At 36.2% G+C, this 26,214-nt stretch overlaps 2 protein-coding genes across 4 annotated transcripts in view; both read right to left on the bottom strand.

The window, feature by feature from the left end:
• LOC125653998 (serine/threonine-protein phosphatase 6 regulatory ankyrin repeat subunit B-like) overlaps positions 1–26,214 on the bottom strand; it is a 1,068,599-nt gene that overhangs the window by 281,537 nt on the left and 760,848 nt on the right. The window lies entirely within an intron of this gene.
• Positions 5,434–19,721, bottom strand: LOC125656844 (uncharacterized). 3 transcript variants are annotated; one of them, XM_048887434.2, is made up of 5 exons: positions 19,523–19,721; positions 10,675–10,730; positions 9,016–9,140; positions 8,591–8,727; positions 5,434–7,301 (listed from the first exon to the last, which is right to left on the bottom strand). In XM_048887434.2, the coding sequence occupies exons 3-5, from the start codon at positions 9,054–9,056 to the stop codon at positions 6,559–6,561; spliced, it is 921 nt and encodes a 306-aa protein (XP_048743391.2). In that variant the 5' UTR covers positions 9,057–9,140; positions 10,675–10,730; positions 19,523–19,721; the 3' UTR covers positions 5,434–6,558. The 3 variants fall into 3 exon arrangements, with proteins under 3 accessions (XP_048743391.2, XP_055998813.1, XP_048743392.2); XM_056142838.1 differs by lacking the exon at positions 8,591–8,727 and having other exon boundaries at positions 19,523–19,694; XM_048887435.2 differs by lacking the exons at positions 8,591–8,727; positions 9,016–9,140 and having other exon boundaries at positions 19,523–19,704.

The raw sequence follows: 26,214 nt of genomic DNA, 5'->3' as shown, positions 1-26,214 counted from the left end.
TATAAAATTTGTCAATGTATCCCATGACCTCAAATAGGTCTACGGGGTCAAAGGTCATATAAGTGCACATTTTTGCAATCTGTTTTCTCTGAAATATATATATTACGACCCCTCTCACTAGATTAGAATCAAAAATAGGAAATTCTAAATGTATGAGCTAATGTGCCTTTTAATATACTACAAAAAGAACAAAATCAAACTAATCAATTTTATTGACAAACAAAATATTTTTGGTTGCTAAGTAACAACACTCATAGTACAATTTTGACCATAATTTGCCTTTCTGCATCCATTCGACACAATTTAAACGTAATTACAATCCATGATGATTAGTAAATGTCACATTATTTTAAAAATATAATCTTTAAATAGATCTTAATCATTTTAAAAGGTTTTTAACAAAAAATATAATCAAGAGAATTAAGGTCAAAGGTCATCAAATGGAAACTTCGTACTTTATATACTTGTCCATCATTTTCTAATAATATGACGTTTTGCCATTATGTTCCATTAAATAGAATAAGTATTGCAACATTAAAACAAAGATCTTTCAATTATTGTTAATCTAAAATAATCTATTTTTTTTATTCAATTATATTTGGTTGCTAAGCAACAACACCTTATCAAATGTTATCAAAAAGTACTAACCATTTTTCTTCTCCAAGTTCAACATAAACGAATGTTCAAGTACTTACTTTCAATCACTAGATTTAAATGTACTTGCATCATATTTAACAAAAATGTTCTTATATTCAACCTCTTGAAACCTATTTATAGACATAATTCTTGATAACGAGTTGTTCCGACAGGGGCATGCGTTGACCAATATCTGTCTATCGACTGGAACTTCACAGCAGGCGTGTATAAGATAATGCACAAAAATCTGGAAAAAAAGTATTTCTTAATACTTAGTCCTAAATACTAATGTATTGTCAAAGCTTTTGAATACTCAAATTGGCTCTGTAAATGTTTTCGATAATCAAGGTCCTCTGAAAAGTATGCATTTAATTACTTATGAAATTTTATCAGTGGTAATTGTAGTACACATTTAATAAATGAGTTACATGTACATTCACAGCCAGATTAATTTTGGTAAAGGTAATATTTTTACTATGCATTTTATTATTCTTTTGAAACTGGAAATCACTGCCACAATATCGGTTTTTAAAACTAGTAATACCTGTACAGTTCCTCTTCAGTGAGAGGCTGCAAACTTCCTTGGGAAGTTAACGGCAACCCTTCCCCCTAGATATGACTATCTCAGCATAATGGTTGGTGGCAACACAGATGGAGAAAACCAAATCTTCTGTAAAAGACAGCTTCAACAAAAAGCCCTACCCCGGGGGTAGGGGTGAGGGGAGAAAATCGGAACCCCCCCCCCCCTTCGAGTGCGGACGAAGGTCCTCTAATGATATATACCCATAACAATACCAACCCCCCTCCATAAAGGCCTCCCAGGGGCGATGTGGCAGATCTGCCACAAAAATGTGGCAGATCTGCCACATTTTTCCTAAAGACGGCCTCATATCATAAAATCTGCAGTTCTCCGAATAATAGAGTCCCATATCTGAAAGAAAATTGCAAATAAAATCAGTATTGGCCACCATACCTTAAAACGTGTCATACCTTATAATTAGAAACTAATTAGAAATTGTCTCATTTTGTATGTATACGATCCCTAGTTATGCAGCAAAAAAACAACAACAAAAAAACCCCCCAAAAAAACCCAGTAAAATGGTACACACATATCAGTGTACCATAATGCCATGATTCCAATTGTGAATGTATTATTTGGATTTATTTGAATGTTAATCAAATTTATACTGATTAAACCCTATATTCAACCTCAAAGAGTCATACCAACTGAAAGCCAGGTTGTCACCCCGAATGAAATGCCACAGTTCTGGGATCAGGTGTTCCTGTGTCCTCCACATTAGCATCCTTCCAATGCATGTCTGGATTTGTCAGTAGACTGTCGCTAGCGGATGATACCTGGGAACTTCCCACTAAATATTGGGATGTTAATACCCTTTTTAAAGAAGAAAAGAAATTACAATTAAGAATTGTTGGTTTATGTTTAAAAAGCAAAATCTAAGTTTCACGGTAGCATGGAACAGTTTCGCACTTAAATTTATTTACTCACATTTATTTAAAGATAAGGTAAGGGATTGCATACATGTGTTAGAAATGAATCGAATATTTTATTATACATTGCGAGAGTAGCAGAGTGGGTAATGAAAAAAAATATGTATCATGTAGGTATCTGCATTATGCCTAGCATATATTATACACGAGGGCAAATACTGAAGAAATTCAGGTTAAAACCTACAGAGTCCAGCGAAAATACTGAAACTCTGAGGGAAAGTGAATGACCCCAGATATAAAAGTTGAATTGAATTGCTTCTTAATGGTACCCAGTGTCTAAATTCCCTTGTATGGTACTCTGATGGGCTGTGGATTTAGTCGAAATTAGAGAAAATCTAGGCAAGAAGTGGATTGATTGATTGATGTTTTCTGCCAAACTCAACAATTTTTCAGTTATCTGGTGGCACCCAGTTTTTTTATTGGTGGAAGAGAGAACCCAGATACCTGGGGAGAGACCACCGATCTTTCGAAAGAAAACTGGGAAAACTTTCTCACTTACCGGCGCGAACGGGATTCGAACCCGCGCCGACAGAGGTGAGAGGCCGTGTGATTTTGAGCGCAATGCTCTAACCACTCAGCCACGGAGGAGGCCGGCAAGAAGGGGACACGTGCCCATCAGGTCATAGCATACAAGTACCAGCATGTATGGATCACATGTAATTTATGGTCATAAGCTACTAATGCCCAGTCTGATTAAAACCACCCCATCCTATTATACACTAAATATAACCCCTTCTTACACTCGCGCGTCAGGTAAGGAGATAATTCTGGGGAAAAGGGGGGGGGGGTGTTAATCAAACTGCCGGACCCGGACAGGGTGTTATTCACTTGTTTTAGATATCATAAAATATAAATATTTTCTTTCATGAAACGACAAAGCATGGCATCAAATCGCGGTTAATTAATCGTGAATTTTTCATAACAAAACCGCATTTCCCCCCCTTTTTAGTCGGCCTGTGTGGCTACATCAACTTACATGTACGTATTTATACTGAATGCATGATCATTTGGGTAATCCTGCAACAGGGGATCCAGGGCGTCTTCTTCTTCTGACATCAGGTCGTTTTAAAGATGTAAAATACAAGCGTTCGCTGTGACAGTCACGGTGAAGCTGTGTTTGTTCGTTTTCGTTGATGTTCTCCGTGCACCCTTTCAGAAAACCCCGCGAGGCCCGGGATCCGGATCACGGAAAAATAAAAGTATACAGGCTATATATAGGCGAACTTCTTTTTTGTTTTCTTTCTTTGGCAGAGAAAAAAATTATTACTATTCCGAACAAATATAACGTTTATATCTGAATTTGAAGTACTTTATTAATCTTTTTTAAATTCAATCTGCCGATGTAACATTCTCAATAGGTGTTTTATGAAGTTACATGTAGGTTGTGTAACTGTTATAAACCAATATTGGTTTTATGCTTTTAAAAAAAAAAAAAAAGCAGAGATACCAGGCTGATTATTTCATACATATATGTATGTTGTTTTAGTGTATCAACAGGTACCGAATTTACTAAAAAAGGACAATACAAATAGTTTTCACCACTTTATTGTGCGACGCGCGTCAATTGCTGTTAGCGACGTCGATTTGTCGCTAATTTTTAAGAAAACCGCGCAGCATGTCCCAATTTCATTTTATCGTAATATAAAAACTACAGAGAATTATGATATGAATAAGGGTCCATTAAAAAGAACATTTCCTCTACTTTTACAGGATGTATTTACTTTTTCCTATTTCCATATATAAATATAGATAAAACGCCGATCTGTTTAAACATTGAGAAATAAAATCGTAAAACAACGTATATGTGCAAAAAATTGCTATTTTCTTATAACTTTGCCAGGCATTAAAAATAATTTTTATATGTACTGAAAGCAGGGAATATATGCTTCTCAAAAATATAAAAAATATTGCATTCATAGGAAAATAAAAAAAATCATAACGAGGGGGGAAATGGCCTTGCGACAAAGAGTTGCGTCATATTTAGACGAAGTAATCTTTCATTTTAAATGCTTTTTTTAATTTAATGGCTTTATTTATTCAATTGATTTTTGCATAGTTAAAAAATATAGAAAATTTCCAAAAATATAATATATAAAACGTATATATTACGTTCGTAGTTTCAAAGATTTATAGACACCCCTTTTGCGTAGCCCTGTTTTTACGCGCTATCGGTCATATTGACCGATACGGTAGAGAGAGGGTTAAAATGTAAAAGTCAACACTGACGATTGCAAACGTAATCCTCTTCGCAAAACTCCATTTGTATTAGAAAAATGGTAATCGTTACATTTTGGCCTTTCGTGGGAATCGGTCACAGATTGTCAAATTGCAGTATACTATTACCGCAATTACCTGATTAGTAAATTATTACTCGTTTCGTAATTAGATTTCTAGTTTTCAGTTAAAAGATTATAATCGATCTGAATATTCATAATAGAAAATGTGATGAAATAGTGAAAAATTGCATGGAGTTTCCAGGACTATTCGTTTCATGTTGTTTTGAAATCCACACCGAGTATGCACTTGACTAACTCTATCAAAAGCCTCTTCCTGATCTATTTTTACACAATAACCTTCCGTACTGTCCACTTCAACCACGCCATTACTGTCTCGGTATACTTACTAACGTATCTGCTATATTTTTACCCGTAATACAGTATGTTTGACTTCAGATATGGTATTAGGGAAAACTAATTATGTAGTGGACATTCTAATTAGTTACTCAGCTAGAGAATACACAAATATTGCTGATCTTTACATTTCATTCACGATCATGTTGGAAAAGGAAGTCAGCCATTATTACGATGTAGTATACTTCCTTAACAGAATCGTAATGTGAATTGGGGGGGGGGAGAAAAGAAATTATTGCTATTAAGCTAGACAATTAAATTTAAAAGGAATATAAACTATTGCTAATGTTTACATTTTCATTCATGTTTGTAAAGGAAGTCAGCCATTGTGACGATGTAGTATACCCCCTTAATAGCATTGGAATGTGAATTTGAAAAGAAAGTGGTGCTGTCTTTGTTGTCAAACTTGTCTCCATCCCAAGTTAGGTCTAAAACTGTTTAGTGTATTCAGCCAATCATTTGAAATAAAATTGAACCATTTAATTGAAAATGCATGACTAGGATTCAACATGAATATCAAATGGAAAAGCTCTTGACTTTACCGGCATCTTTGTGTTTAAAACATAATTCTAACAATATTGTATTTTGAAATATATGTATCATGGGCATGACAACATGACGTGTTACCCTCTTAAGAAGACAATAATCGAATAGCATAAATCATAATGATATAACATACAAATACCTGTACGTGATATCCGGTTTTATTGAAGTAATTATTAACTAGTTTTGACTTCATAACACACGAAATACATGTATGAGCTGTTCATTTTAGTTATAGAAATGCGTCAATGGTCCTTGTAACACAATAAAGATTTTTGGGGTCAAACTCGTTCGGCGGTAAATTTTGATGAGGGTAACTGACATTGTTAATAATCTTTACTTTTCAGTTAAATATCACATAGTAATTCTGATGTGATCTCCCCGACATACAGCGTATTAACCAGGGTAACATGTTCAGTAATTACAGAATTTCAGCGTGTATCATGTTTCGCAATCACAGAATTTCACTGTGTAACATGTTCCCTAATTACAGAATTTAACTGTGTAACATGTTCCGTAATTTCAGAATTTCACTGTGTAACATGTTCCATATTTACAGAATTTCAGCGTGTATCATGTTTGGCAATCACAGAAATTCACTGTGTAACATGTTCCCTAATTACAGAATTTAACTGTGTAACATGTTCCGTAATTTCAGAATTTCACTGTGTAACATGTTCCATATTTACAGAATTTCGGTGTGTAACATGTTCCATAATTACAGAATTTCACTGTGTAACACGTTCCCTAATTACAGAATTCCACTGTGTAACACGTTCCATAATTACAGAATTCCACTGTGTAACATGTTCCATATTTACAGAATTTCACTGTGTAACATGTTCCATATTTACAGAATTTCAGCGTGTATCATGTTTGGCAATCACAGAAATTCACTGTGTAACATGTTCCCTAATTACAGAATTTAACTGTGTAACATGTTCCGTAATTTCAGAATTTCACTGTGTAACATGTTCCATATTTACAGAATTTCGGTGTGTAACATGTTCCATAATTACAGAATTTCACTGTGTAACACGTTCCCTAATTACAGAATTCCACTGTGTAACACGTTCCATAATTACAGAATTCCACTGTGTAACATGTTCCATATTTACAGAATTTCACTGTGTAACATGTTCCGTAATTACAGAATTTCTCTGTGTAACATGTTCCATAATTACAGAATTTCACTGTGTAACATGTTCCGTAATTACAGAATTTCAGTGAGCAGATGGATTTAATTAGGAAGCACAATCAAATAGTTACTTCTGTCATTGTCAGGTGTTTCCTTCGCCATACAGAAACTCGCGTCAATATATCCGTCTGACATCCCAGTGGAGGAGGAGTGTGGTAACTGATATCCCTCTGAGTCCGTTAATCCATGATGTGTACCAGGTAACTCTTGATCCGACGGATCATCGACAGGGAAATGTTTTGTAGATTTAGTGATCGCATTGTTTTCATATCCTTGGTCTTCGATCTCCTCTAGGTTTTCCCATTCTTTCTCTTCGGAAGTATTGAATCCTTCTAGAGTTACCTCTCGCCCGTCTTTTGAATTTTGGAGAAGAGGAGAATAACTAATCCCCTGGTTAGAAACGACTAAAATACTGGATATTTCTTCATAATGGAATTCGTCTTGCACAATATCCGGGCGATTTTCCTTTTTATCACAATTCAATTTTCGCTTTGAAACTATTTTTTTGCAAATAATTCTACAAGCACACCTACAAAGAAGAGTTAAGAAAATTAACCCTACTCCGAAAATAGCCATTATCAAAAGGTTCTGTGTGGTAAAGAAGGCGTCTAATGGAGAGAGTTGCTGTGTTACTCCCGGCCCTGAAGTCTGATTATCCACCTTCGTCTCCGTGGTAGCGCTGATGGTGCTATATTTAGTTCTGGTAGTGGTGACGTAATACTTTTCGTTCGAGGTGCTGACTACAGACTGTTTGGTTGTATAGATCTTGGTGGTCGTCGTTTTCTCTACAAAAGTAAATATATATGTTGTATGGTCCGAGTGTTAGGGACGATCTTCTGCGGGACGAAGGGGTGAACAGTACCGGAAGGGACGGCGCAGTAATATATTTACCGCCAGTTGCAGAGTAATTTCGGTCTGAGACAGACGACGATATAGCTAGAGTGCGCTTGACAGAGATTCACGGATTCAGACCCTGGGACTTGTGGTCTTCCACTCGGATTACAAGTTAAAGATCGACTTCGGTGAGTACAATAATTATATTCACCAATATACATCAAATATATGTGTAAATTTCTTTTCTGACCTTTTATCTTCTCAGATCCGACACTTTAAGAAAGAAGGGTGGTGTTGGGTTTTCGTGCTATAGAGAGAGAGAGAGAGAGAGAGAGAGAGAGAGAGAGAGAGAGAGAAAGAGATCACATCCATCTAGGCACATCATAAAACTTAATTTCGATGACGATGGAATTCTCCCCCACGCTACACTGTCATTGAGAATGGAAATGGTTTACAGTCATTTGATGTAAATTTAAGGATGTATGCTACACCAGAGAAATTTGATATGTATGGAAAGTGGAGGATATGTACAACAATATTTTGAAATTGAAAACTTTCAAATTTACTTTATCTAGTGAGAAAAAAAGCAGTTTTTATAGAAGGCAATCTGAAAAAATTAAAAACCTCTGGTGTATTCGAACCCGCGATCAACAGTTCTGCATTCAACGTGCTAACTACTGAGCTACTCAACTATGTGATGATTTTTAAATGAATAGAAAAATATTGCTGATATTCATATTTTCATCCGTGTTTTAAAAGGAAAGCAGCCATTATGACGACGTAGAGTACCCCCTTAAGAGGATCATACGAGATACGCGTATTGCAGTTGAAGTTATATATAGAGAGTTTTGAGAGTGATCAAACTACTATGGTATTTAATGTATTTTAATTCTTAATAATGGTACCTTCACATTCACAGATTTTTCTTACGGATCCTTACGTATTCCACAAATCCGTAAAAGTACACGGATTGTTATGATTTAGACACGGAAACCGACGAGTGATTTACGAATGCTTGCGATTGACTACGAGTCGGAGATCCGTAAGGACTCGTAAGAAAAATCCGTTAGTGTGAAGGTAATATAAACGCATTGACCTTGCAACTTGACATATGAAGTTTGAACATAAGGGATCAATCTTAGATTATTTGTACCGTGAGAGACACGATAACAAAGGAAACACAATGTGGATTTTCGGTACAACCAGCGAAAATGAGTCAATTTTTGTCTAACTAACATACCTAGCAAAAGTATACGATAAGACAGTGGCGGATCCAGAAGATTTTCCAAGCGGGGTGGGTTGCTACCCAAGTTTGTATGTTTTCCAGCCAAGAAAGGAGTGGGGTTGAAGACCCAAAAATGGCAAAAATTAAATGACCTTTTAGAAAGAAAAAAAGATATTCAATCAATTACAAATATCCAATCCCTTTAGATCTGTCACTCCACATAAGATGAACTGCATGGAAACTTTAATAGCATTTCCGACATTTTTTTTAGTGTTACAATGCTTTTTTGTATTTTGAAGGTTAACTTTTGTATCCAACGTTTCCGTTCACGTATAGCTCGTTCCACAATGTACCTGAATGTAGACGCAAGGCACTTGGTAAATAAACCTTGTATCAGCTTTTAACTACAATCATAAGGATGGTCCGAAATGCATACGTACTCGGACATCCCCAGGACACATTGCACTTCTCCCGTGAACATTTACACTCTCCTTGGCAACCAACTCCAAATCAGGGAAATCACATGACTGACCGCAGTTCACTCCAAAATAGCCAGACCCGCACTCTACATCAAATTAAAAATATATAAATACATCAGCCCTAAAGTATTTAAATGTGAATACTTTAAAAAGATTAAAAGCATTTAAAGGTGCCTCAAAATCATAGCATCTGAATGTATATCAAATCAATTGTTTACAAAAAAGTTAAAATTAGATTACAGCCGTATCTAAATACATGTTACAAACAAGTGGAGATAGCGAACAGTGATCAAATTCTATAAAGATTACAGAATCAAGAGTATGGGGATCACGGCCACCAGCGGTGGGATCAGGTACCTAGGAGGAGTTAGCATCCTCTGTTGAGAATGAATTACTCAGTATGAAGAGTCAAATTATTGACAATCATATGAATGCATTTTACTTATAGAAACACTTTAGTACGGAAGCCGATAGGTGCCAGGGTATATAATTGATATTCATTTAACTGTCGGCCACCATTTATTACCGGGTATTTGGCGGCCGCCATATAAATTGACTGGCGGCCGCCAATTAATTCATCTGGCGGCCGCCACTTATTATATGGCGGTCACCACTTAATCTAAGTGACGACCGCCACTTACTTGAACTGGCGGCCGCCACTTACTTGACCTGGCGGCCGCCACTTATTTGACCTGGCGGCCGCCACTTATTTGACCTGGCGGCCGCCAGTTATTCAACTCCTCTCTCTTTCTATCTCTCTCTCAAAATGAAAGGGGGATGTAATCTCTGTAATCTCCCTCTTCAATGCTTAGTAATTTATATAATATGTGATATACAATTAAGAGCATTGTTGTGGTAATGAATGGTAAAAATGTAATAATGAATGAACTGATGAATTGAATGACGAACGGAGCCACCTCCAATTTAGGAGTATGAAGTTTGGGCAAGAGAGACATTTTTAGGTTCCTTTTCTGTTTGCCAACAACTGTTGAAGACAAATTCTCCATCGACTGTCCCTATACTTTGAAAATCGATGCTGCGTGTTTGCGTATTATTCTGAATCTTTTCAAAATAACCACTCAGCAATATGAATTAAATTGTTTTTGAAATTGGCAGCCGCCATGTGTAAAATAAGTGGCGGCCGCCAGATAAATTGAATAGCGGCCGCAAGATAGTAAGTGGTAGCCGCCAGTTAAATGAATCTTAATTATATACCCTGGCATCGATTGGCTTCCGTACTATAGCACTATGAATTGTTTGTGCAAAGAGTGAAAATCGTTAAACAATTGCTTCTACAACGAGTCAAGATTTTCATGCACACTATATAATATCTAAAGTATAGCTTATTCCTGTACATATAAAGTGTGACCGGTCAACAAGGGATGCTCACTCCTCCTAGGCGCATGGTCCCACCTCTGGTGTGCACAGGAGTCCGTGTTTGTCCTACCCTAAATTTTGCATTCTTTATATTCATGAAATTGATCACTGTTCGTTATCTTCAATTTTTCATAGAATACTGGTAAATGATGAAGATCAAGTTTAGTTTAATGATATGAATGACTGATATTAAGAGTCAACTTCCCACTGCACCGGAAGATGTTGATTTCGTGCAACACGTACTTTTACAGCTTTCCGTCCTCTCGTCCCATTGATGGCCTGTACAGCATTTTCTGAGCCTGTTCATAAAGTATAAAAGAATCTGGAATGATTTTAATTTGAAAACGAAAAACTTCTATCTATAGTACGACCCCCGTATAAAATGAGAAACATTCAATGTGACCTTTGCACTTTGTCAGTCCTGTTGGGGGTAAGAAAGAGATTGCACTGAATAGCGATGCTATTTTCAGAAGTTTCAATCTGCACTTAATTACTTTCAATGAAATACTTCCTTAATTGCCGACATGGCGGAGAGTCACACAGTAAATATGTGAATATTTGTGTCAAACTTAAGTGATCCAATTTACATGTAGTTGTAACTCAAAACATTTCAGTTTATTTTGTAAGAATTAATAAGTCGTTTCCATTACCATAAGCATTGATGAAATGTTCTCTAGAACAATTATACTTACTGAGGTAATAACGACAAATTCTAATAAAACTTTGCTGATGGTATAGATACATGTATTAAAACCGTCTTATAGAGGACTGTATACACAAAATGAGGAACGAACATTCAAGGGCATGTTCAGAGTCATTTTCCCCCCTTCTTTTTGAGTGCTCACTTTACAAAGTCATGGCTAAATAAAGTAACACTCAAGATTTCATGACGTCTCCATATGAGTGAAAAATTCTCGAGAGGAACGTTAGACAATATAATATTTAATCAAACAATCAAAATTTCAAGTGTTTTAACAAAAATTGAAACATTAATTGGAACTTTAAGGTCCATAATTATCGAAATACTTGTACCACCCACTTCGTTAGATAATTTTCAATAGATTGACTTTAGAAATAATGTAGCGATTCTAGACACACTGAATTCGTTCTTTATCTTTTAAAAAATATCCAATTTCAACACAAATTCTTAACTCCATCTTCAAACTTTTACCTCATTTCAAATTAAGAAAGGTTTTGGAAAAGACTACATGCTTTACGTGGCGAAAGAATTTTTTAAGGATATGAGGGACGATGATCACGTGATGGTTGCGAATTTATTATAAATTTAGAACCGGACGCAGTGTAGTTAAGCTTCCCGAGAAAAATCACAATACTGTACAGACACACTATACGACGTCATAATAAAAAAAAGTACGTCACGACGTTGTATCGCGGGGAAAATGTCATCATGTTTTGTTGTAATTTGCTACCGCTGTCAAGTGTTTTGTGTAAATCTGTTGATTGAATTCTTGTCAAATGATAATTTTCATTTTATTTCATAGTGATTACAAGTCTCTTTTTCATATGTATACATTGCATATATTAAATATATGTATAGTATGCGCCACAATAATTTTGATACTATAGCCTACAATTTATAGTCACCGAAATCGCTCCTACATGCACATGCAATTTGCATCTCTAGGCATTTACCAAAAGAAAGTCAACCGTCTGTAAACAATGACTCAGCGCAAGTGTAAGATGATGATCGTTTGTTGATATTCACTATAGTAGTGTGAAACTAGATCTGGACACACATTTCTCTGAATCTTGCTTGGGAGACGTACAAACTATTCAGGTGCTTTTATAATCGATCCTTGTTTGCGAAAAATCCCCCCCCCCCCTTATGACGGCAGTCGTTACTTTTGGTCAAATATTAACGTCCATACTAGGAATGTTTAATTTTTGCAAGCATTTTCATGTAAATATAAATACGCTTTATCTCTGAAACTATTTCATATTCCAAATTATTTTTATTAACTTTACGAAACACTGCTATGGAAATGGTAACTAACTTAAAAAATATGACACACGTCGGAATGTATGCGAGAAGCAGACGTGTGAAAAAGAAAAAGGTGCAAAGTCACAACATGTGCGATACATAAATACTTTGAAAAATAGCATGGAGACGATCGAGTCAAGCGACACTAGCTACCATGGCCGCGGAAATGCTGTTAATCTAGTAAAGAAGTAGTAGCTCATATTGACCTTAACTAGACCTAACCCGTGGTTTGAAGAAGACGTATTGTTTAGAGCTAGACTAGACGTTTTGTTCGAAGCCATGTTTAATATATACATGTATATTTAAAAAAAACACCTGAATTTTAATTTGTTTCCATTTACTCAATTTTTGTTCCATAATTATGAAAATTCTAAATATTTCAATAGGTTCAAAACAAATATATTTTCTAACAATGTATTCCAAAACAGGCACGAAGAATTAGCCCCCCTCCCCCTTGCACCCCCCTCCCCCGTCTTTGACAATGAGCTTTTTTTTTTTTTTAAATTTTGTAGTGCAAATAAATTGAGACTGTCCCATCCCCCATTACTTTTAACAGTAGTTGTTCATGAAAAGAATATAAGCTTGAAAGTTATTAATAACAAATATTTCGCCAAGCCTAACCCCAAGTGAACATATCAATGTATAACTTCAAGGACGCCTACCTCAAAATCAAGATTAGCTTCACCCCTTCATATTTCTACAGGAAGTTGGGTATATGAATAGCTTTTAATTGCAGTGTTTGCAAAAAAATTCATTGACAAGTTTTTGAGCAGTGCTTCATTTAGTATCTAGACTACCCTGTTTTTGAGTACCAATTTCCACCCCAAATCCTTAAATTTTCCCAATTTCTTATTATATGGTTATGTTTAAGCATTTTATTATTATATATTTTATATTTTACATATATTCTAAAAATTATTGTAAAAGATATAGATAAAAATTCCATCAAATCATTTTTTTGAAATGAAAATCGGATAATCTTGTAAAATTCACAATTTTCGAAAAGGGGGGTAATTCAAAGCTTATTATCTCCCTTGTATACCTAGAAAGTGGCCATGAAATTTATACACATTGTACAGGACATCCTGATGGTGCTTCATGAAAAAAAGAAAAAATATTCATTGACGAGTTATTTTTGGCCACATCGTCCCGCATGTCCTTAATCAAAATACTATACACTTGCGTGATTCAACAATTTTTATTTTATTTGATATATCGTCAACGTTTATAAACCTACATATGTATATTTCAATTCTGACTGTGTGGTTAAAGCGTTCAGATCATGATCGGGTAGTTGTAGGTTCAAATCTTGTTTGTTCCTTGGTCGTGTTAAACATATTGATTAATTGATTGTATATTATTTAACGTCCCTCTCGAGAATCGTTCACTCGTGTGGAGACATCACCATTGCCAGTGAAGGGCTGCAAATTTTGGCCTACATGTATGCTCAGCGCTTACGGCCTTTGAGCAGGGAGGGATCTTTATCGTGCCACACCTGCTGTGACACGGGGCCTCGGTTTTTGCGGTCTCATCCGAAGTACCGCCCCATTTAGTCACCTCTTATGACAAGCAAGGGGCACTGAGGACCTATTCTAACCTGGATCCTCCCGGGAACACTGTGCCGTGTCATAAACACTTTGGTCTACAACCAATCGCACATCGTTGCGCTTGGCTTCTATGTGCGATTGGCTTACAACATAATCAGCATAAAAATGTGTAGGTGTTCAGTGTTAGTTATATAGTTTTGACTAGGCCCATATATATCGTTTTTATATGAAGATTTTTATCTATCTATCTATTTTTCTATCTATCTATCTATATATATATATATATATATATACTACTCAAAATTTGATAAGGATCACTAAGTTATATGTGTGTAATTTACCACTAACATAACAAAAGACATAAATTTGACTCAGAAACGTGTTTACTCAGGTTATGAATGAAAATTCTTGAACGGCATGAACTTTTATCAATACGGAATGCTTGAAATCTGATAACAACACCAAAAGGCATTTCATTACAAAAAGTTAACAGCAAACCAGAGAAAAAATTACACAGTTTTTGGGGATAGTCCATCATTACACTTAGTCGATGAAGTGTCAATACCGGGTATGGCCCCCATTGCATCAATGACGGCTTGACAACGTCGAGCCATGCTGTCAATAAGCACCCGGATGTTTCCAATGGGAAGGTTGTTCCACTCTTCCACGAGGGCGTTTCCGAGCTCTGCCAAAATCGTGGGTTGTGCTCTACGGCGTGAAAGGGCAACCTGCAGCATGTTCCATACATGCTCAATCGGGTTCAAGTCCGGCGAGCGTGCTGGCCAGTCCATACGGACAATTGTCTCCTGCTGAAGGTACTGTTCCACCACCCTGGCGCGATGAGGACGGGCGTTATCATCTATCAGGATGAACTCTGGGCCAACAGCACCAGCGTAGGGTCTGAAATAAACATCGAGGATCTCATCCCGGTACCGCACCCCCGTCATTGTTCCTCTCTCCAGGACATGAAGATCTGTTCTTCCATCCCTGCTGATTCCACCCCAGACCATGATGGAACCACCACCATAACGGTCATGTTCACTGATATTGGCATCATGGAAACGTTCACGTTGTCGTCGCCACACTCGGTGCCTCCTGTCTGTAAAGTCCAAACAATACCTGGACTCATCGGTGAACAGAACTTGAACCCAATCGTTCTGTGTCCAAGTGACATCATCTTCAGCCCAGTCCAATCGCTCCCGCCGGTGTCGAACAGTCAGAGGGACTCGAACACATGCCCTTCTCGAGTTGAGACCTGTATTGTAAAGCCGATTCTGTATCGTCTGAGTGGACACATTCACCCCCGAGGCGTTCAGGAGGTCGTTACGTAGGCTGGTTGCTGTCCAGAAGGGATGGTGTCGTGCCTGAAGAGCCACAAAATGGTCTTGGCGTTGGGTTGTCGACCTCTGACGACCACCCCCATGTCGGTGTGCTGCTGTATCAAAAGTTTGCGGTCGGTTCCAGGCCCTGTTTACAACGCTCTGGCTGACGTTTAGTGCATTTGCAACGTCACGTTGTGAATAGCCAGCGTCAAACATTCCAATACATCTGCCCAGTTGTTCTGTCGTCAGGCGACGCCTTACACGTTGAGGGGGCATTGTGTTGATAAATGTAGTCTAAACACTCAAGTGAGTTTGAAATTTTAGAAAGAATCAGACACCGATGCCTGAGTGAAAATCGTGCAATGGTAGCAAAAGCATAAACTGTGATGAGAAACGCATTTCCCATGGCATGAAATGCACGTGCAAGTTTGTTGAAGACGTTTTTGATTTCACTTGGACACAATATTGCCAGTTATGCAGTTATTAATTTTTTAAACAGAAAAATATCTATGATCGTTATCAAATTTTGAGTAGTATATATATATATATATATATATATATATATATATATATATATAAGGTGAAGTTGGGCATTAAGTAATTAAGGTGACTGCACTTATTCTGAGGCATTAAGGCTTCAAAAATATAAGTATAGCCATATCGACACTAAATATTGTTTCGTTATAAATATACATATTTCCTGGTCTCCTTAATATTTTGTAAATACTTTGGAGGTTTTAAGTTGACCTGTATATTTTTTATGACGATCCTCGGGGTTTTAAGTAGACCAAGTACATGCATATACAATGTACATGTATAAAGGAGACCACAAAAGCATATATACATGATTATGCAGACCATTTTTTTCTTTTCTGGTTATTTCCTTAAAGAATTGTTGCATTTTCAGATTAGATATTCATTTCTAAACAAGAGGCCCACAGACCTTATCAGTCACCTGAGTACTAGTGAAAAAGTATCACTACTCCCAAGGGCTATGAAATTTAGAAAAAAAATTCTGTTCTGAATATCTAAGCTAAATTCTAATGTTCAGCAACAGTATAAAAGAAGATGTGTTCTTCAATGCCCTCAAAAGTGCATACACTGATGAAAGGCTTTAAATAATATAATAGGTGTATTAACATTAAAACATTTGACTAATTTGGATCCATCCCAGAGTCAAAACCCTAGTTTGTAAAATTAACCATTTTTTGTACATCCTTTTCTGCTATTCCTAAGTATGCATTTACATTATACAGTATCAACAAACTTACACACAAATACTATAAACTAAGTTTGGCCCCATCCTGGGGTCAGAACCCCTACCCTGGGGATCATGAAATTTACAATCTTGGTAGAGGCCTTCCTCCTCTACGTCACTATGCATTTGGTTTTTTCTTAAACATGTGCGGTTGTAGAGAAGAATTTTTTGAAAATTAGTCAATGTTTGGCAGTTTTGCCCGCCCCTAAAGCCCCAGGGGTGCAGGAATCCTGAAATTTACAGTTTATGCCCCCCCCCCTTTCCGAAGATGCTTCATACCAAATTTGAAAAGAATTGGAATGATAGTTATCAAGAAGTTAAAAATTTCTATTATTCGAACATTTAATAACTGTCCATTTTGGCCCACCGTAATACCAAACCCCTACCCCTGGGATCTTCAAATTTACAATTTTGGTAAAGGAATACCTGCTCTTTCTAAATATCCATTTAGTTTCAATTTAGTATCAACAGCACTAAAGATGTTATTTTTAAGTGTTTTACACATAATTAACACAGTAAAGTAAGTTTGGCCCTGCCCTGGGGTCAAAACCACTACCCCGGGGATCATGAAATTTACAATTTTGGTAGAGGCCTTCCTGCTCTACATCACAATGCATTTAGGTTTCTTTAAATGTACGCGGTTGTAGAAAAGAACATTTTTGAAAACTGGTCAAGTTTTGGCAGTCTTTGTCCCACCCCAAAGGCCTCAGGGATGCAGTAATCTCGTCTACCATAGTTCACGTCGTTCTGAGATGTTACATAAAATCCGTAAAAGCATGTAAATCTTATTTTTTTAATCATATATAATCACTCCTCGATTAACATGATATTGTGTCATGTCTCCTATGTTTGTAAATTTGCTAAATACCGACGATGAATATGACGTCACAATGCACTGTTTACATCAATAGCGTTATATTTCCCGCGTTCAATATATATGTATAGGCGGACCAAATGTCCAAAATTAGGATGCTTTGATAAAGCTCTGTCCGCGTGCTAACTTCGGGTTGTTTTTTGTCCTGTTTTGGATAGAGATACTAATGCCAATAGTTTTTGCTTTATCAAAGCATCCTAATTTTGGACATTTGGTCCGCCTATAGATGTATATTGAACGCGGGAAATATAACGCTATTGATGTAAACAGTGCATTGTGACATCATATTTAACGTCGGTATTTAGCAAATTTACAAACATAGGAGACATGGCACAAGATCAGGCCACTGATGAAATGTGTTGTGTTTCCGCTAACCCGACCGACCCTAAATTATAGCCCCGACCCTAGAAATTTTTTCCGCTATTTTGAAAAAAAAAATTGTCATTTTTCCGGAAAAAATATATTCTCGGTTCTTGGTTTTTAGTTAGACATTGAGATGAAGTCATTCAAATACTTTAACGATGTACAAAATTGCATGGTATTGTGTCAAGCGTTTAAACAACATTGATAATGTTTGTAACTTACAGCATGGCATGATGGTTGACCTAGTACTGTACCTCCATGCTTGCCTCACGCAACGGTGCTTTGACATTTGAAGTTAACAGACGGTCGAGAGACGTTGCCAAGTGTCATGTTTCCATAGAAGACTTTCTTTTGTTAAAATTGCCAACTCCTATGGTGTTTTTAGACGGTGGCTATTTATAGCCACTGTCTTGTGCTATCGCTTTAGCGGGCATTGTTTATATGGAGGTCATGATGCAGAGTGAGAGACATTATATAGTGCACTTGAATGTCCAGTCTATCAAATTTGTATGCACATTCATGGTTTCTGCTGCAGTTCTAACTGAATACACTATGAAAATGGCCACAAATAAAGCAGTGAACGCATCCGAGTTGTTGATGGCTGGTGAGAGCCAAGGGGGGAAAAAGATGTGCAGACTTTTTTTTTAAAAATAAAAATTTATGTCCGGTAAAAAGTTTTAGCTGGAAGAGAGTTGGATCCCATTAGGATAAGTGGGATCTGCCCAGACTGTCTTCCTACCCTTGTTCCATTTAGATTGCAAAAGTATATTCAGAAAAGAATTAATAAACTTAAAATATGTTAATGATGTTGATATTTTGATGATGATTTAATATTTTTTTCAAAATCATCATATTATTTTCTTGTCAAGCATATCCAATAGTAGTATTGCTCCTACAACCAATCTAAATGTAGAAACAATATATCTGGTACTTGTATAGCAGAGAGGCATAAAGGAGTTAACTTTAATTTGTGTTTTATGCTATATGTTTCATTGAAAAATATTGTTTCTTCTAAAACATCTGGAAATAATCCTCAGCCAATAACAGGTGAAATGCTAAGATTGAAAGTTTACTCGCAATGCAATTGAAGCAAAATTTTATATTGAAAGTATAAAATTCAATAGATCATTGAACTTGTTAGAGTTTACAATGTTTTCGCATACTTTGAAAAAATAAAAAAAAATAAAAAATTTATTTCCTACCTACCTACCCTATTTTTTCTGGAACGTTAGCGGAAACTCAACAATTTTTGTCGTTGGCCTCATGTTAATCGAGGAGTGATTATATATGATAAAAAAAAAGATTTACATGCTTTTACGGATTTTATGTAACATCACTAGGGTAGACGAGATTCAAAATGGAGAAATACATGTCCACTCGCTAATATTCGAATCGACGCCATTGGAACCAACATTTTCAATTTCCATAGGTATTATTTAATTTTCCGTTAATAGTTTTCTATATTTTCCTTTTAAACATGTATATACGTGTTACCTATAGGGAGAGCTCCGCTCTCACGGCCCTTTAGGCCGTGAGAGGGCTTCGCCCTCTATAATAATAATAATTACTTTTCGCGATGATCTGTAAAAGTATAAGTAAAAAGATAAAATTAAAAACAGAATCACGGAGACATTTAGTAAAGCTTAGCAGGTCCCGAAAAGGTAATTGTATATATATATATATATATATATATATATATATATATATAAATTGTACATTACTCACCCAATCAATTTTTCCCTACAATCCGTCATTCTGTTATTTAAGTTTCTAGACGTACAATGTCATGTTTATCTCACATACTATAATCGTATATCAGGAAGTTCCCAAAATGTTACCCTTCCGCAGTTATTGACGAGATAGCATGACAAATACATTTCCGAAAACAAAATCTGAAGGTTTGTTTTCCACGAATGCCTAGTTTCACTTTCATAGAATAATACCTTATCCTTGTCAAAGCGCCCCTTCCCCCTCCCCCCAATTTGTTTTTTCCCCAAAACTTACTGCAATTACGTGTCTTGGATCACTATAATACAATTCATTTGACAATATTTACAGAGTGCATGTATGTAAATACATGCAACTTATATTGAATGTAAATAATTTAAGTCATTTAAATATCGAGCCCGGATGACTAACTAGATCTACAGTGTTTTAATTAGAACATTTTTTGTGAAGACTGATATATAACAAGATATGATTATAATCAACGAATTATAAAGTCTCCCAAACGAAGTACTAGCAGTATAAAAGTGGCTTTTTCTGAGTACTACTATTTTCCTCCCTTGACAAAATCCATGCTCATGCAGACTCCAGGTTTTCCTGCCTAAGTCTTAAATTTTAAATCTAAAATATTATTGTCACCCGTTAAATTTTACTTTTCCAACTGTGTTAGTTCTGTGTATCTTACCCTTAATTCTTCTAGATGTATGTAAAACGTATACGGTACCAATTTTGATGCACCAGGTGCGCATTTCGACAAATAACAATCTAATTAAAATTAGATGTTAGATCTGCTCGCGTTCTCGCATACATCTAACATCTAATTTTAATTAGATTGGACAAATAAAGTCTCTTCAGTGATGCTCAACCGAAATGTTTGAAATCCGAAATAACGATAAACTTGCTAGAGCTATTTTAGGGAAAAACAGAGTGCCAAAAGTGGAGTCAAATAATATGTATCTGTGTTTTATATAGTTCCTGTATATCTATGCATGTTTGTTTCCCAGCTGTGTCAGTGCTGTGTATCTTACCCGCTTCTTATCCCTGATTCTTCCGTATATGTCTGTTCTGTTTTATTTTTTCATTTTTTTGTTCATATAGTATGTGTCTTTTGTAAATTTTTATTTAAAAATGTGTTTGTTTGATGACAGTGCATGTATATGTCACGGGATTTAATTTACTCATTATCATAATTATAATAAATTCTTTTATTTAGACAGGATAACACACTTAGTACAAATGACTAGTTTACATTGTGGTCCTGTATAAAACATATTCACAGACAGATAAATGAGAGAATAGAAAAATAGATAACACAATATAAAATATATACATAAAATACACACACGATATCACTGGGGGAAAAATAAACACACACACACATACGTGTAACGCGTGTCAAATGAACACCTTAACTCCCCACCTGCAACTGAACACTTCTACAGTTATTGGTATTTTAGTACGAAAATTTACTATTTGGTACTAAAAACAACATAGAAGACATTGCTGCGGTCGAAATTTGTGAAATATAGTTTTATTCACTCCTTGAATTTTTGCTTATCAAGTGAACACTTTCCTTTACACACTGTCAATTGAACACTTTCCTTTACACACAGGCAATTGAACACTTTTCTTTACACACGGTCAATTGAACACTTTCCTTTACACACAGGCAATTGAACACTTTCCTTTACACACGGTCAATTGAACACTTTCCTTTACACACAGGCAATTGAACATTTTCCTTTACACACAGGGGATTGAACACTTTCTTTTACACACGGTCAATTGAACACTTTCCTTTACACACGGTCAATTGAACACTTTCCTTTATGCCTGTGTCACATTACTAGCGGGTACCGGGCGAGGTATAGGTATCGGTGGGGGACCTGTCAAGATCTAACACCGTAGGGACACATTTCCAAGTCTGCCGGGTGATTAGCTCTCCTCATATACCGCCCGCACCTCGGGCGGGACAAGGAAGGCAGCCGTATGTTTACCGGGCGGGGAGCGTATGGAATGATGGTGTTGGTGGCCGCCCGATATCCGTAAGGTTATCGGTAGGTAACCAGGAGGGGTACGTCCGGTACCCATACGGACATCGTCCGGACTAGGTACCCCCGTGCGGTCACCGCTCGGACACCTGAGGGGTATCGGATGAAGCCCGGACGATGTCCGTTCTGAGAACATCCGGGTATCGTTCGGTGACCTTTGCCTTTTCATGCGTGTTAAGTGCAATTAAGGCAATTGCAAACTGGTGTATAAATACCTATCGTCATCGTCATCATCTCCAACATCATCATCGACGCTGTTGCCATCAACATCGACATGGCCAATCCTCCGAGGCATCTGAGACTGCCGTTCCTACGTCTACAAATCGCTGAAGCACGTGAGCGTTATCTTACGATGGGGTTGACATCGCCAGGATTTAACTCCGCGCTAAAAGCTGCCGGTGGGGTATACGGGCCCTGAATGGCGTGTTCTCACCGCATGGTCCCCGGCCGGACACTTTTCAGATTTTGGCATTCTCAGGCCGCTCAGAACCCGCTACCTAGTCGGATACCTAATCGCAGTGTAATGTGACACAGGTATTACACACAGGCAATTGAACACCTGAAACACGCGGCCAGTTAAACACTCTGATACACAGGGGCAATCAAACACTTTGAAACATCCAAACAATCATTCTCACCACGCTAAATACATAAGGCCAATCTCTAAAACTTACAAAAAAGTGTGAAACGATTACATAAATGGAAATTGGGATGGGATAGACAGGGAATCCACACATTTCGTTGAAATTATCGCCTTAAGAAAATCAACAACAAAAAGGGGGGGGGGATAGTATTGATTGGATGATTGATTGCTTATATAATTTACGTCCCGTCGAGAATATTTTATTCATATTGAGACGTAACCAGCTTTAAGCGGAGTACCTATCCAATGTATCCATAGGGTTCAAGGTCGTAGCAGTGAGGGTTCTTTGAAATATCGTGCGAACACCTACTACATGTACGACCAGGGATCTACGTTTATAAGGTCACATCTAAAAGATCCGTGATTCTCACTTCTAAATGTCGAGCGTTTGGCGAAGGAGCAATCACTACCAATTTCAACGTCTTAAAATTGGGTTTGCGAATGAACGGTGCTTGAACTCACGACCTCCCGGTTACGAAGCGAACTCTCTACCATTGAGCTACCGCGACCGGTCGGGGGAGGGGTAGTAGTGTCCATAATGATAACTTTAATTGTAATAATAACTTATAATAATTATCATTATATATATATATATATAATATATATATAAAGCACTAAATAATCACAACTAGGTACTGAAAATTTTCGCCCCAGCCCGGGGTCGAACCAGCGACGTACGGCACCCACCGCCAAGCAAGATTGTCAAACCAGTGCGTAAGTCCACTCGGCCACAACGATTTCCCTGATATATATATATATATATATATATATATATATATATATATATATATATATATATACTTCTATGATTATAGACTCCCTCGTTTGTCAATACATGCTGTACGAGCCAGACTCGGTAGTAATTCAACCAAAAAGAATGATAAATAAAATCAAAATTCTGTATAATGCAGTGCCTAAAAGATCTAAAAACAAGTATTAATAATTATATACATTTTTTGTATTACTTTTAAGTTTTTTGTTGACTTTTGATATAGATAAAAATTAGATATCTTTGTAAAAAAAAAAATGTTACGCGATATCTTAATTCCACTCCAAAAGGTAACATTTTCATGAACATTCTGTGTAAATGTAACTACATAGATGTGGCCTTACAGAAAACTTTAATCAAACGTTGCAAAAACCATAAATTGTTTGAAAATCCGGTGTATAACACCAGTTTATATAACTTCAGAATCAGGATTTGCTCCAGATTCCTTCATATACTGTTACAAAAATATCTACATGTTTATGATATGTACATGGAAATTATGTCAATTTTGACTATCCTCTCACTTTGAAATATGAGGACAAAATTGTAATAGAAAACCCCCAAATATCACGATTTTCCTTCATCTTAGATATTTTTGTTTAGAGATTTCGTGCTTTAGGCACTCATTACGTCCTCCCCTTGGATAATTCCTGGTTTCGCCCCCGCCACATGCCAACAACTAAATATCCGCTAAACGTGTCGGAAATAATTCCTTATTTGTCTTAAATTTTAATTTGATATAAAGATCGAGCAAACTGAAACAATAAACCAAAGTTCACATTAAACACCAGTGAGGCAATCATATACAAATATCAAATTCATATATTACATAATTCATTAAGATATTTGAATTATTCTAATCTTTTAATGTTTCATGGTAGCAATGAAAACAGCAAGTCTTTTATTCTCAGTCATATATTTTATTATATAACAGGGGATATTACATGTACAATTAGTAAATATATATACATCATATATGTAATTGCATGTGCGAGAAAAATGTATACATACATACATAAGTAATTCAACCACAGACATATCCATAAATTTACATTTAATACATTGAATGAATTGAATATGTCCTTTGATTAAATAATCAACAAAGATGGATCCATATGATAATACATGTATTTGTAAAAGAAAAAAAGGAGTTCCATTTCTCATACAAATGATATAGGTAGAAATATCAAAATCAACAAGAGGCCCATGGGCCACATCGCTCACCTGAGTCATCTTGGCCCTGCTGTTTTGATTTTTAAATGCTATTTTATCAATCTTTATTCTCATGAATAATGTGACCCAAACCTAGCTCTAAAGAACACAACATTACTAAAATGAAATCATATAAGACAAAGATATGACTAGCATGATATTGCTGTTCTGGATAAGACCAAGGTAAAAAGTCGTAGGTCTTGGTATGATATGAAAGACCTTGCCATAAGTAATCAATATACAAAACATAAATGCCCTATCTAAAATAGTCCTGGATATACTTAATACGTTATACTTTCTTAAAAGTATGTCAAACTCAGAGTTCAGGGTCACAAGGTCAAATAACATAATATGATTGATTGTTTTAACTGTTTTCCGCCACACTCAACAATTTTTCAGTTATCTGGTGGTGCCCAGTTTTTATTGGTGGAAGAGAGAACCCAGATACAATGTACCTGGGAAGAGACCACCGACCTTCCGAGAGTAAACTGGGAAACTTTCTCAATTACCGGTGCGAGCAGGATTCAAACCCACGCCAACCAGAGGTGAGAGGCTCCTCAACAAGATGAAAGGTTTTATCATAAGAAATTCATAATATATAATATATATGAAAGATCTACCTTAAACACAATGTAGTTCAGGACATACTGAATAGGTCAGATTTGTTTTGCCATAAAAATTGTATATACAAGATATGAAAGCCCTAGCTTAAATAGTTCAAGAGATATCTTTAAAGAATTTTCCTTTATATCAGCTAGCATATAAAACTTTGACCCCCTATTGTTACCACACCATAACTCCCGGGGAAATGATTTGAACAAACTTGAATATGCACTATGTCAAGAAGGTTTAATGTAAATTTGTGTGCTTCATACTAAATTTGAAAAGAATTCCGTTATTTGAATCGTAGATTGATCGCTGTGCGGTATCTTCATCTTTCAGTTATAGAATTTAGTTAAAAATGTTCAATTGTTAATGTCGACGGACTACAACAGATGCAGATCAATAGCAATATGTCATCTGAGTTTACTCAAGTGACCTAAAATTGTATAATTTTTCTAAAGCTTTTGAAAATTGATAATGCTATAAAAGCCTAGTCTGATCCCTTACACCCCATTTCAATAGTTAAGCGTAAAAACAGACTGGTGGGGATGGGGACCAAACTTAAGAAAGCTGTGAGATTAGTTCAATATTCAAACCTACAGTATTTGAATAATAAGTATTTAACCCAACTGGGATGATTTCATCCTAAATATTTCACTAAAAATATTTGTGAGGATATTAGTTCACACAGACATTATGTTTCAAAATGAGTATGAGTATGGAAATGAACTGGGGTTCAAATTGACTGGCTACTTAACATGGCTACATCAACAAAGAAATTGAAATCACTTGAAGCTGTTTTGGGGTTATATGTGGGTTTAGAAAATATTTGAAAGTATGTTTGGAAACAAGTATAGTGGGAAAATATGTTGGGAATTATTTAATATTAAATTCATGAGACAGCGATGCAGGAATGCAGTGATAGAGGGATAGAGGGACTTAAACATGCACTTTTTTTCTCTGCCATAAATTGAAGTTTTTTTTATAAGGGGTTCATCTGAAGCTCTCTTTTCAAAGAGCTACGGTTCTGCATCTAGTTTTTGAGGAGAAGATTTTAAAAGATTTTCCTTGTATATATTTCACATGTAAAACTTAAATCCCCTATTGTGACCCCCACCCTACCCCTGTGAGCTTTTTACAAACTTGAATATGCACTATATATGAATGTAAAACTTTGATTCTCTATTGTGACCCCACCCTACCCCCAGAGACCATGATTTGCACAAAACAGGAACCTTTCATGTGAATTCAACTTTCCTGGTCCAGTGGTTCTTGAAAAGGTTTTTTAAATGACTCCACCCTATTTTTGCATTTCCATGATTATTTCCTTTTTGAAGGGTGCATGACCCTTTATATGAACAAACTTGAATACCCTTTATCTATTGATGATGCATACCAAGTTTGATTGAAACTG

This window comes from Ostrea edulis, chromosome 7 (assembly GCF_947568905.1).
Source record: "Ostrea edulis chromosome 7, xbOstEdul1.1, whole genome shotgun sequence".
Taxonomy (NCBI): Eukaryota; Metazoa; Mollusca; class Bivalvia; order Ostreida; family Ostreidae; genus Ostrea; species Ostrea edulis.
The sequence above is the reverse complement of the archived record's forward strand: the minus strand, read 5'-3'. Positions and strand labels throughout refer to the sequence as shown.

Coding starts and splice junctions, on each gene's coding strand:
- LOC125656844 (XM_048887434.2), bottom strand. CDS start 9,056: ATGTTCACGGGAGAAGTGCAATGTGTCCTGGGGATGTCCGA. Junction 8,728..9,015: donor TGTGTCCTGGGGATGTCCGA/GTACGTATGCAT, acceptor TCTTTCTAAAAG/GTCATTTAATTTTTGCCATT. Junction 7,302..8,590: donor TTATCGTATACTTTTGCTAG/GTATGTTAGTTA, acceptor TTACTTTTGTAG/AGAAAACGACGACCACCAAG.